This window comes from Cydia amplana, chromosome Z, assembly GCF_948474715.1.
Source record: "Cydia amplana chromosome Z, ilCydAmpl1.1, whole genome shotgun sequence".
NCBI lineage: Eukaryota > Metazoa > Arthropoda > Insecta > Lepidoptera > Tortricidae > Cydia > Cydia amplana.
In genome coordinates this window covers 24,862,876-24,876,258 of record NC_086096.1, presented here as the reverse complement: position 1 = coordinate 24,876,258, position 13,383 = coordinate 24,862,876, and the positions used below count along the sequence as shown (strand labels likewise).

Sequence of the window (13,383 nt, the reverse complement as noted above, 5' to 3'; positions counted from 1 at the left end):
TGTGCACATTGTCTTAATAACAGAATCAATGGTTTTTTGTTCACTTTCTCAAACTACTTTTTGGGGTAATTAATGTAATTATATGAAATATTTTTTTTATTATGCAAATATTTTTACAAATAAAAAAGAGGGATCAAAAAATAAATTCAAGGAAATTAGACTCGGGATACTTAGTCTTTACAAAATATTTTGGGTTAAGCAGTTTTAATTTTTGTTTTCGTCATATTACTCCTTTTTTTAAAACAACGTAAGGCTTTTGTGTGTTTGTTTGTGGCTTCTTTTTTCCTATTGTACAGCCGCGTCAAAGCCACTTAGTGTTCTGAACAGTGCTGAGCTAGCAACCATTCATTTGTTCGGTTTATGGAACACTTGCTTCAATAGTAAATGGGCAGAGCAAATATTTGCTCAAAACAAAATGTATGCTCAGAACACTAATTGAAAACGCGTCTTAAGAAGGTATGGAACTATCCTTATGCATACATAGTCACTTGCACTTGACCATTAGTTCTTTTTAAAATACATATAAGTACACATACATATGTATACCTTTCAGATGAATTCGGAGTGTGTAATTGGTGATGGAAAAAAAATGGAAAGTCACATAGTTACATCTGTGCCCCCTAACCATCGCTTCCGAGAGCCAGAGAAGGCTGTTAAAACTATCACCGATATGGCTGTTTGGGAGAAGTCTGAGGCATACATGGAATATACAGGATTTATTGCGACAATCAATGAATCTATCAAAAGCAAACCTTTGTCAGTTGACTGCAAAGTGAACAACAATGTCAAGCAACTATTACATGTGCTGGAAGAGATAAATAAAATGATAGACGAGTTTCCCCCTGTTGAACAGCCTCAAAGATTTGGAAACACAGCTTTTAGGGATTGGCTTGATAAAGTCAAATCCAACACCACAACACTGCTACAAAAAATGATGCCTGAATCTCTCTACAGTGCCATAGCAGAAATCAAAGCTTACCTGGAGGAGAGCTTTGGCAACGCCACCAGGATCGATTATGGAACCGGTCACGAAATGGCTTTCATAATGTTTCTCTGTTGTTTATACAAAATAGGTTTCCTTCAAGCGGAAGATAATGTGGCAACAGTATTCCTGGTATTTAACAAGTACTTAAATATAGTGAGAGAATTGCAGAAAACATACAGAATGGAGCCGGCAGGCAGTCATGGTGTGTGGAGCTTAGATGACTACCAATTTGTGCCGTTTATTTGGGGAAGCGCTCAGCTAATTGATCAGCCAAAGATATATCCTCCTGTCAAGTTTCTAGAGGATGACATCATTGATAAATATGCTGATGAATACATGTTTCTTTCATGCATTAAGTACATAAAAGAAGTAAAGAAAGGTCCATTTGCAGAGCATTCTAACCAACTATGGAGCATAAGCTCTGTCGGCTCATGGGCAAAAATCAATCAAGGTTTAATTAAGATGTACAAAAAAGAAGTACTCAGCAAGTTCCCTGTGGTGCAGCACATCATGTTCGGGTCCCTACTCCCCATACGTCGGTTCCCCCTTCATCAGTAAACAAAAAGTTTGGACTGTAAAAGTGTAAACTGCAATATGTGTTCCGTGTATGTCAGTCAGTTTTATTATTATTATTTGTTCGATTAGAAAACTTTACATAATTATAATCAACTGTATTGTACGTATTAATTATTAAAATATCATATAGTCGTAATTGACATTATTGACAGGGATAAAATGTAATAATAGTAAATTGTGCAACAAGGGGGGTAAGTGAAACTTTGAAAACGAGGATGGTTATTCCCGACAGCCGCAGGCTGGGGGGAATTGAAGACCCGAGTTTGCAATATTCTTACCCCTGGAGTTACACGGTGTTTTTCATCACACTTGCGAAGAAAACACTACATTTTAAGCAAATTCATTCTTAAACACGGTGAGATAGCATACATTTGTCCGCTATATTGTCATTTCTCGACACGTTAGGAATTGAAGGATTCGATGAACAGGATAGGCATAGATAATTATGTAAAAATATTTTGAATGGCTATTAAATTAATCAAATTAACTATTTTTTAACCAAACAAACATATTAAATTATAAATAATAAGTATTTTAAAAGTAAAACTCATTTACGCTACTTGGTTTGTATGAATTAGAGACAAAATAAATAAATAAAGTTATAAGTCCCTAAGGAGTTGCAACATTATTTTCAAAATCCATAATTCCCGCGGGAACAATATACGCCTTTGTCCTTTAGTACACCTGCATGAAAAAAAAATCTTTACCGAGCAAGTGTGATGAAAAATAATTTTACAGTACATATAGTGCGGAAAAGTAGAGTGAACCTTTTTACTTATCATTTTTCACACTAGTGTCTACGCCACCAGCTGGAAGCTTTTTAACGGGATGGTCAAAAATGTTTCTAATCATATCCCTCGGCTATATCTCTAGCTCATCAATCTCATCATCATTAACTTAAGAGTTACTCTCTTGTCGGTGGAGTATCTTCCAGCTTTTCCTATTTTGCGCCAGCTCTTTGACTTTTTGATACGACACGACCCCTCTACTTTGTCTTTTACATTTTTCTTTTTTTTATATCACTAGCTATTTTATACTATAATAAAATTGTACTTCTATGGTATGCAGGGAAATCAATGATATAATACTAAAAATAAATGAAAATTATACATGCTTTCGCGATGTTTTCTATCGGGTCAACTTTTTAAGGTTTTGGTTACAGTCTGTCCTTGCCAAATAAATTGTAAATTGGTTGAATTTGTCATTCAAAAAATTTACATGGAAAATCTCCTTTAAACGTGTAAAAGGTTATATAAAAACTACAACTTTGCGTTAGCCCCCTCTTAATTGACGCAAAACGTTACCCGCTGTTCGCTCCTCGCTTATTTACCACAAACCACTAATTCCCGTTAGCGGAGAAGGATACAGCGCACCCAGTGGCACACTGGCCCGTTGTATCACTTACTTATAAAAGGTGACATTGTTTCAAATAATCACGGCGCTTACGCCCTTTTGGCTACGCTATACGACACTGTCACTTGGCCTTAAAAGGTTATATTTTGTTCAACGTTGTACGGCGCTTACGACGTATTGGGTAATCGGTGCTACAAGACTTGGGAGTCATTAGGTTGGTTTATCACTGGATTGTCTAAATGTTCGCACACGACGTTGAATAGTAAATAGTTAAATACTGTACGGTATCGAGTATATGGAAATAAGAGTTCGAGATAGATAGTTTAGGTATAGGCATGTTTTAGGCCTATTAAATAAAGGGGCTACTTTTCCGCACTAGTGCGTAAAATAGCACTTTTCGTGCGTATGTCGAAACTTTAAAGTGCCATATGTACTGTAAAACGTTGTTCAATACACGTGCGATAGGTAATTCGCAACTCGTGTCGATTTGCTCAATTGTTGGTATATCTTAAGAAAACATGAGTGAATAGAGGTAAGTGATGAAGAAAGAATACATTTTTCGGGTTCTCTAATATGTTCTCACTGCTGAGGTGAAAAATGTTGTGTACTACACGAGATCAAAGTTATTTACATCTCGTGCGCTTTTGAGTCCCTTACTACGCTCAAGATTCTAAATTAGATTCACGAGCGTAGCGATTATAGAATCTTTCGCTTGCACGGGTCTCAAAATAAGCACTCGAAGAAATATCAAACTTTGATCTCTTGTTGTACAAATAACTATTTTCCGTCTGTTGTCATTTCCAAGTTACAAGACGGCAATATGTTTTCCATTGTTGCCGGTCAATGAATGTCAAAGTAGGAAGTAGGTACCTATTTTCATAGTGCTTACGTTACGACTGAAACTGAAATATATTTTAATATTTTTAAGCATTAATTTGACGTTTGAAATATGAGAATTATGATTATCGACAAAATCAAGCGTTTAACCAATTTTATTCATAGATATTTTTGTTCAAAATTAGACAAACTAGACAATATCAAAATATATGAGTCTTGCCAAAGAATTAAGATTTTACAAGAGATGAAATAACTGTTATCCGCTCTCCTTTTCTTCGTAGATTCGTCGGTACGAGTAAGTATATTCTCCAATGCGAACTAAAATGTATACTAACTAACAACGCATTCATTGAGTTAAAAAAATGTCCGAGTTGTATGATGGCAAATATTTTGCCGTTACCCAGTAATGGCAAAATATTTGCCGTTAGTGGGTTAGTGGTTAATAAATAAAATACTTACGTCTGACATGTTTTGCTTATTTTATTGACTAATGTGATCGAGTAGTGTGCATTGCCACATCAAGCTTAATTCATTTCTTACACTAAACTAAACAGGGGATTTATTCTAATTCATTGGAGGGATAGTATTTACAACCCTCATCTGTTATATCTTTCAAACAAAAAATATTATACATATAATAAGACTAAGATGACAACCACAACTCACTAAGTACTATAAAATAAACAAAAACCGACATTATTATCGTACTAATATCGTTCACTATCGCTATGAACTTGTGGTGATAATTAATGTGCGAAATTTTGGTGGTCACCTGACGATATAAAGAAATTTCACCAGAGGGTTGGCTAGTAAGTAACATTGCCCACACTGTTATAACTGACAGTTCGTCAACCTTATTACAAAAGGCATACGGTCCAACGATGGACAGCTAAGGGGGTTGCCGTTTGTATATCAGATATCAAGTGGGGAAATAATGCGTTTTATCTCTGATTTTTGCCAAACCGTTGCAGTGGTATTTCAATATTCATTTTGGGACCTGCTTTAGCAAGGCAACCCATGCGCAAGTTCCCAATGCATGTACAGTACTATCTTATTATCATAATTTAGTTTTGGTTTGAATCACTCTACAAATTTATTTGTAATAACATGTTAACCTTTTGAACGCCACGCATATCGTGCGGGCGGGGCGCGTCAGGACGTGAACCTTGTCGGATTGCACGAAAGTTGTTCGGCTGCTGCAGCCGCGCGCGTAACTTTAATTGACGCCAAAGGGCAGTAGTAGTAGATCGCAGCACAGCTCAACACATTCTGCTACTGGACGAAAGCCTCTATAAAGATCTCCACAGCCACTAGTCGTGCGCGGCCCTCATTCAAGTTATTCGATGGTTCCCTGTGAACTTGGAACCGTTAAGTGGTCGTCAAGCCCATTTTTTTTGTTTCGCAGTAGGTAAAGCACTGCAAGGCGATTTGTATAAGTAATAAACGTAATTTTGAAGGCTTGCCATGCGAATATTATTTACCATGCCATGCGAATACCGGTAATTTAGGTACCATATATTATAATTTATAGACTTCTACGATAAAAGACGGTAAATGGCAAAGCATAAAATGCGCATAATACAGTTTTTAAGTTTTCGTAACGGATTAGGTATGATGATGATGAGGATGGTATCCTGTTATCCCTCATCAGGGACATAGGGCTCTCAGAAGGGATTTCCATTTTTCGCGGTCCAGCGCGGCCTGCTCCAGCTCCGCCCAGCCGAGGCCGACTCGTGCGGCCTCCTTTTTCACTGTGCGCCTCCAGGTGGTACGTGGGCGACCTGGGGGCCGATTTTTGAATTTCGATCATTCTATTTTGTCACTCGAAAATCGGTGGAAAACGGCGAAACTCTAATTTTTGAAAAACGAGTGATAGAAATTTGGAATCGAGTGGTACTGACCACTCGTTTTCAATTATATTAGTAGAATTTATATGCCTAGTAGTGGAGATATTACTGAATGAAATACACGAAATCGAGCGGTCGAAATTCAAAAATCGGCCCCCTGGCCCCCTTTTTCCGGGAATTTTCCAAGTCAGCCTTTGCTTGGATATGTGGTTGTTTGGCCTTCGTAAAACATGACCTATCCAGCGCCATTTCCGCAGAAGTATCTCCTTAGCTAAAGGGTTTTGTCCGGTCAACTCCCATAATTTAATATTGGAGATGGTCCGTGGCCAGAAGACTCCTACGATTCGCCGCAGACACTTGTTTACAAACACCTGGAGTCTACTGGTTATGTCTTGCTTGACGGGCCATGTCTCGCATCCATACAGGAGGACCGACTTGACGGATTAGGTATAGGTACCTAATTTAATTGGGAGACTTAAATAGTAATAACCCTTACTTACGAATATATTATATTATATGTAGTATAGGTACGTATTATAAATGCGAAGGTAACTCTGTCTGTCTGTCATGGTACGTCTGGACGCTGAAGCTATTTAGATGAAATTTGGTATTGAGATAGTTTCTATCAATTCTACGCAGACGATGATGACGCGGTCTTTATGCCCGTTAAAGATGCTTTTGCACCTGCTTCATTATTAATTGATTATAGGTACATAGATGTGTGCCAATACCTATCAAACAACCTGCGCGTCACCCTGGCACGTAATCAACGCGTTCTGTGAAACTGAAACATCGTGGACATCTGAGGGCCTACCGCGAACCACGTTCGACGTGTTATCTCCCTGTCACACTTACGTATGAATTTACAAGTGCGACAGAGAGGCAACACGTCGAACGTGGTTTGCGGTAGGCGCTCTGTAATTAGCTAACAGGAAAATCCTCTGAAATAAACGTTTGTACCTATGCTTGTGCTGTGTGTGAGCGACGTGCGCGCGTTGCACCCGTGCAACTGTAGGTATACCTACCACTAACTACACTATACTATAAGTAGGTTTATTGTTAAAAAGTGATTATGGTCTATTGTTAAAATTTATTCTCCGAGACTGATTCAGCGTTGGAGTATGGAGTGATAATATGAATGTGTCGTGAAGCCTTTTGGCCCGTCAAGCATGTTTAAGGTCTTATTACTTACGTAAGCGTACAACTTGCGAACACGGGGCGGTGGGCCCATGGCGTTAGCGTTCGCAACGAGATCGCCCACGTAGGACACTTCTATAGGTATCAAAGGAATGATTCACCCCGCGCCGCATCGCTTCGCTTCGCGTTCACGTGTATACGTAGTACGCTGCGTAACTTCTGCGTATTTACCGCCTCGTGCAGTTTAGGCAGAGTACACCTAGTCTAGGTACACCCACCCACCTTACCCACCTAAGAGACTTTTTTAAGGGTAATACTTGTATATTATATACCTATATTTGGGCGTCCATTTTTGCTTTGTTCGGATGAAAACTGTCTCCCAGCTTGTTTATAATTTTTGCCTCACCAAAAATATTTGCCTTTTATTAGCGAGGGGTGAGGCAAAAATTAGAAACCTGAGGGAAACAATTTTAGGCTAAAATGTTAGGTACCTACTTACCTATAAGTATGTATTGTATATTTCATAAGTACCTCCTCAATATACCTAGGCGCATATGTGAATGCTTCACAAGTTTCTCTAGCCAAGTGGTTTACCATCTGCCAAAATGTAGGTGGATCTATATCTGAATCCCTAAAGTCTTTTCTCCTATCTTTGCATTCCCTAATATTGTTTGTCATAATGATCAGTTGTCCTAAAACTAAAAACCCTAATTTTGGTTTCCCTAATTATTGATTACTTATCCTAATGTTATTAAGCATATTTTCTTTTTTGCGAGGGTCGCAGTTCTAACCCTAACCTAACCCGTTTTTGTGGCAGCAAGTTCTAAAACCTAACCATTTTTCAGAACCTTACATTATGGAAAATAGTCGTTATGACCTCAGAGTGACAATTGATCGTTAGGGCATGTGCCCATTAGGACAAACCAGTTAGGGCAAGTGATTTTAGGACAAACGTTGTTAGGGATTCAGAATGACACCCAATGTAGGTAACCAAATTGTCAACATGACTATATGCAATACTTAGGTACGTACATAGATTAGAGCTAAAAACGATTTGTATGGTGGCCTGGCGTATTGTGTACGCTCGGCGGTTCGTGGCCATGAATGGGTTAATATTTGCCAAATCCTAAAATAACACTCTTTTACGTAACCGGATATACCTACACCAAAAGCACTTTTGCACGTGGGTGTACATAGGTTGCGCAACTGTGCACCCTAATTGCACGCATTTTCCTGTTCTCGTGATGGGCTTCCCCGGCTGCACGATGCGCGGCGCGGCTGCATCGGGAAGGGGAAACGAGCATGACATGACTCAGCGACTCGAACTACACACACATCTAAATAGATTCCTCGTCCGCTTGATTGAAACCAAACGTGCGAATATCTGACGTAATGGGAATTTACTTACTCTCAAATCTCAAAAGCATAATCCTTGCTAAGCGAAATAATTAAATATAATCTTTAATAAAAAAAACCGACTTCTCTAACTACTAGCCTAACCCACTTAACGGTGCTTATACCTACTTTATTTGGTAATATGTATACATTTTATGGTAATCATAGTGGTTGATTTAGTTTAGGTATCATAGTGGTTTTCCGGGTCAAGGTCCGGGTCTGGGTCCGAGTCCGAGTACGGGTCCGAGTCCGGAGTCTGGGGCCCAATCCAAGTCAAAATCGAAATTGAAAATCACAAAACGTGTACTATGCGTCGTTGAGGAGTTCTGTTCTGATCATCATCAGCAGTTCCACTTCATCAAATGCCACAGTTTTTAATGTAAATGCTTGATTTTCTGATGAAAATATATAAAATTCTATACGGATGCCTTTAAGATTTGAGAAGTTCCCTCGATTCCTCATGGATACCATGTTCAGGACTTGAGATTGACATAAATGTGCCTAAAAACCTAACTTGCTTAGCAAACATAACGAAAAGGACAAATCGCCAAATGCGAGCTATGCGTCGTTGAAGAGTTCCGTTATGATCATCATCAGCAGTTCCACTTCATCAAATGCGACAGTTTTTAATGAAAATGCTCGATTTTCTGATGAAAATACAAAAATCTCTATACGCATGCCTTTAAGATTGGAGGAGTTCCCTCGATTCCTCGTGGATCCCATCATCAGAACTCGAGCTTGACAAAATTGTGGCTTAAAAACTTAACTTGCTTAACAAACATAACGAAGAGGACAAATCGCCAAACGTGAACTATGCGTCGTTGAAGAGTTCTGTTCTGATCATCATCAGCAGTTCCACTTCATCAAATGTCACTTTTTTTTATGTATATGCTTGATTTGTTGATGAAAATACAAAAATCTCTATACGCATGCCTTTAAGATTTGAGGAGTTCCCTCGATTCCTCATGGATCCCATCATCAGCACTCGAGCTTGACAAAAATGTAGCTTAAAAACTTAACTTGCTTAACAAACATAACGAAGAGGACAAATCGTCAGACGTGTGCTATGCATCGTTGAAGAGTTCCGTTCTGATCATCATCAGCAGTTCCACTTCATCAAATGTCACTTTTTTGAATGTATATGCTTGATTTGCTGATAAAAATACAAAAATCACTATATGTGTGCCTTTAAGATTTGAGGAGTTCCCTCGATTCCTTATGGATCCCATCATCAGAACTGGGTTTTGACAAAAACGGGACCAATCTGTATGCATATACATACAATCAAAAAAATAATTTTCAAAATCGGTCCAGTAATGACGGAGATATGGAGTAACAAACATAAAAAAAAATAAAAAAAATAAAAAAAAACATACAACCGAATTGATAACCTCCTCCTTTTAGATTTGGAAGTCGGTTAAAAAGAAATATTATAGAATATTCTTAAACAAATTGAGTAAGCCCAACGGTAAACTCAAGAAGGCTTGTGTCCTGGGTATCTACTCAGTTAACGATATACCTACATATATAATATACAAATACTTAAATATATAGAAAACACCCATGCCTCAGGAATAAATTTAATATCTTGTCACAAAACAGTTTAAAATACAGTATGTATAAGTTACTCTATGGTTTACTAAAGGCGCTATTGCTGCACTCTGGCGACAAAACATTGCAGTAATACCCGCTATTGCTCTTACCGGGATTCGAACCCAGGACCATTGGTTTCATTAGGTAGGGTCACTATCAACTAGGCTAGACCAGTCGTCACACCTCGTAGTTGTAGGTCGTAGTTTAAAAGTAAAATGTCCAAGGGCTGGAACGTATCACTTTCAGCCAGGGTTGGGCAAAATACTGGCTTCCACGTATTTGAAATACAAATTACAAAATACATTTTTAAAAGTATTTGAAATACAAATTACAAAATACAAACTACTTTGGTGACGGGTATTTGAAATACAAAATACAAATTACAGTGTTTAAAATAATGTATTTCAATTACAAAATATACCTTTATTTATTTTTTTGTTTAGCATTTAGTTTTAACGTTAACGAATATCCTTTCATATCCTCCTGACACCGAGCATTTAACTGAAATAACTTGTCACTATGACCGAATGTACTTTACAAGGCATTAAACTATTTCTGTTGGAAAGTCCGAGACCTCGCATGTTGAATAAAACCTTAACTAATGTGTTTCCTGAGTTTTCACTAAAACAAAGGCGTTTTAATATTATTGGATTAAGACATTGAGCATATTTTTGTTTTGGTATTTTTTGTCCTTTATAAAGGACTTTAGGTCATTAAGGCATAAGTAGGTTACGTGTATAAAATGAAACAAATAATTTAACATTTTAAGAAAATTTAATGTAATGTTACACATTAAGTACTAAACAATCATATTTTTTATTTTTATGAATATAGTCAGTCAAAAACGTAACATCTCTAAGTAGCTATCTAGCTGAAATCTTTATTTGCGAACAAGAGCAATGTAATGTGCAAGTGCCTTACTATAATTAACATTTTCATTAAATAAAATATGTTTGTAATTAAATCATCATCCAGGTATTCTTCCACATACTCGTTGATGTTTGATGGATCTTGAATGGATGGCAAGTAAGATGGTGAGGACAAACCTGGCAAATCAACGTCGAACTTATCTCGTTTCCATGAAGGAACATCTTCTGGGCGACTTGGACCTTGACTGATAGTGCCACCACGTGTACGAACCCGACATCCAGAACGTCGTCTGCCCCGACCTCGACGACCAGTAGCTCTACCGAGGCTACACGAACGACCTCGACCTCTTAGTACATTGCCATCATCGCTGTCGTAACTGTCGCTGTCGCTCGAGTCTTCCTCAGCTGAAGATCGAGATTCATTTATGAAAGCGTGTACCTCCTCAGTAAAATCTTCATCTTCACTCGAATCTTCTAATTCGGAGTTATTAAGAAGTTCTGCGGTCTCGTAACGCTGAAAATAATATATTCACTACTTTAGGTATAAGTGCCGAAAGTGATTTACGTAAGATCAATTTCACAAACTTAAAACATAAACTACGAACGATGTGCCTTTCTATAGGTTTAATATTTTTACGACGATTTATTTACTTTATTATTCTTTATTACCACACAAAAGTACGTAATTTCAAAAAAATATTTACTAATTTGCTATTCTATAACAAAACAACCCTACATTAAAACAAGTGAATTTAACAAAAACATTTTAAGTTTTACTTACTGCGTCGGCCACGTGCTGCCATTGTTCCAAACTCCTGAGCACGCGTTACAAGAATGGCGGCCAATAGGTAGGATATCTCTATCGAACTTCAAGGACAAACTATCGCCATTGCTTAAATTTCATTGGCTGCGAGCAATCACGTGATAAATAATTTTTTTGCGGGAAAAACAAACACTCGGGAATTGAGGCTACCTGTAGGTCGGTCGTCCATTGTCGATATAAGAAGTTCAAAAATGGTCGGCCTTTAGAGTACGATTTATTTAGCACTTTGTAAAGGACGCCAGGTGTCAGGAGGATATAAACTTATAGGGTCATTGCGCTAGTTTTCGTCCAGCTCTAGTTTACGTCCACTTGACGAAATTTGAATATATACCTACATTCCTGCACAAATTTGGACTGATTTCAATCCTTATGTCTAAGGCGTCTAAGCAATATATCTGTCTACATATAACAATGATATTTCGCAAAAAGGAAGCGCTGGTGGCCTAGCGGTAAGAGCGTGCGACTTGCAATCCGGAGGTCGCGAGTTCGAACCCCGGCTCGAACCAATGAGTTTTTCGGAACTATGTACGAAATATCATTTGATATTTACCAGTCGCTTTTCGGTGAAGGAAAATATCGTGAGGAAACCGGACTAATTCCAATTACGGCCCTAGTTTACCCTCTGGGTTGGAAGGTCAGATGGCAGTCGCTATCGTAAAAACTAGTGCCAACGCCAATTACTGGGATTCGTTTCCAAGCGGACCCCAGGCTCCCATGAGCCGTGGCAAAATGCCGGGACAACGCGAGGAAGATGAAGATTTCGCAAAAAGTAGTAAATTAAAAATGAAATATATATTTGATAATCCGTCAAGTCGTCGAAAACTAGTGCATGGACGGAAACTACTGCAATGACCCTATCCCCTAGATTTAAACGAAAAGTTCCACGCAGAAGTTGACCTAATATAGATCCAGTATCCAGCCAATGAAAATTGTATCTCGGCTGGATCGGAGGTTCGCGGTCGGCTCACAGCTTGTGCGAGAGATTAGACTTTTTAGGATTATAGAATTTAATAAAATGTATTTATAGAAATGTATTTTGAAGCTTGAAGTATTTGAAATACAAAATACTAAATACATGTGAGTGCAGTATTTGAAATACCAAATACAAAATACTTTTGAGGTAGTATTTGAAATACAAATACAAAATACTAATTTGTATTTCAAATACGTATTTCAAATACATGTAATTGAAATACTGCCCAACCCTGCTTTCAGCTCGCTTCATAGATAAACAATGAGCCACTTTCAGAGGATGCAAATGAAAATAAATGGTCTGGTCAAAATAAAAGTAAAGAAAAAGATGTTTTCATAATAATTTAATGCTGTAGGTATGAGTAACACATCTAACACGGGGGCTCGCCCCAGAATTCCAATAGGTAGGTAAGTATAAGAGACGAATACAATATACCTACGCGAACGTCGCAATATACATGTACAATACATATGCACGGTGCTACTTTAGCGCCCTAGTACGGTAATTGCCACAATACGTGCCTATGTCGAAAATTTAAAGGGCCATATACTGTACTGTCAAACGTTGTACAATCCACGTGCGAAAAGGTAATTAGCAACTCGTGTCGATATTAAACACTCCCTTCGGTCGTGTTTCAATTTATCGCAACTCGTTGCGAATTTGTTACTTTTCTCACTTGTATCGTAATGTTGGTACTATTATAGATAATAATTTTTCTGAGGCACTAGGTCTGCTCGATTGGCCAGCTTTCGTGTGCGTCCATTTACAACTAAATACTTGCGTATATTTAGCAAATTACTTTCGTCATAAGTATTAAGTACCTACTCTGAATCAGAAGGTAGGTATCATTTCGTAACAATCCGAATCATTACCTCATCTATCATCAATTCATCATCCATTAGGACTAATTAATTAATACAATAAATAAATAAATTTACAGCGCACGCTACCAGCCAAATATAATCGTCCGTCTTCCACTGTTTACCTATAAACAG

General features: G+C 37.9%; 2 protein-coding genes across 2 annotated transcripts in view; one reads left to right on the top strand and one right to left on the bottom strand.

Annotated features, from left to right (window-relative positions):
• Nucleotides 1-1,627, top strand: part of LOC134661296 (serine/threonine-protein phosphatase 2A activator-like) — a 46,887-nt gene extending 45,260 nt beyond the window's left edge. The window contains exon 3 of the mRNA XM_063517294.1: nucleotides 554-1,627. Coding sequence (XP_063373364.1) covers nucleotides 554-1,543 — 990 coding nt within the window. The 3' untranslated portion in view covers nucleotides 1,544-1,627. The remainder of the gene's footprint in view (nucleotides 1-553) is intronic.
• LOC134661309 (HIG1 domain family member 1C-like) overlaps nucleotides 1-13,383 on the bottom strand; it is a 156,824-nt gene that overhangs the window by 19,870 nt on the left and 123,571 nt on the right. The gene's annotated exons all lie outside the window — the stretch shown is intronic.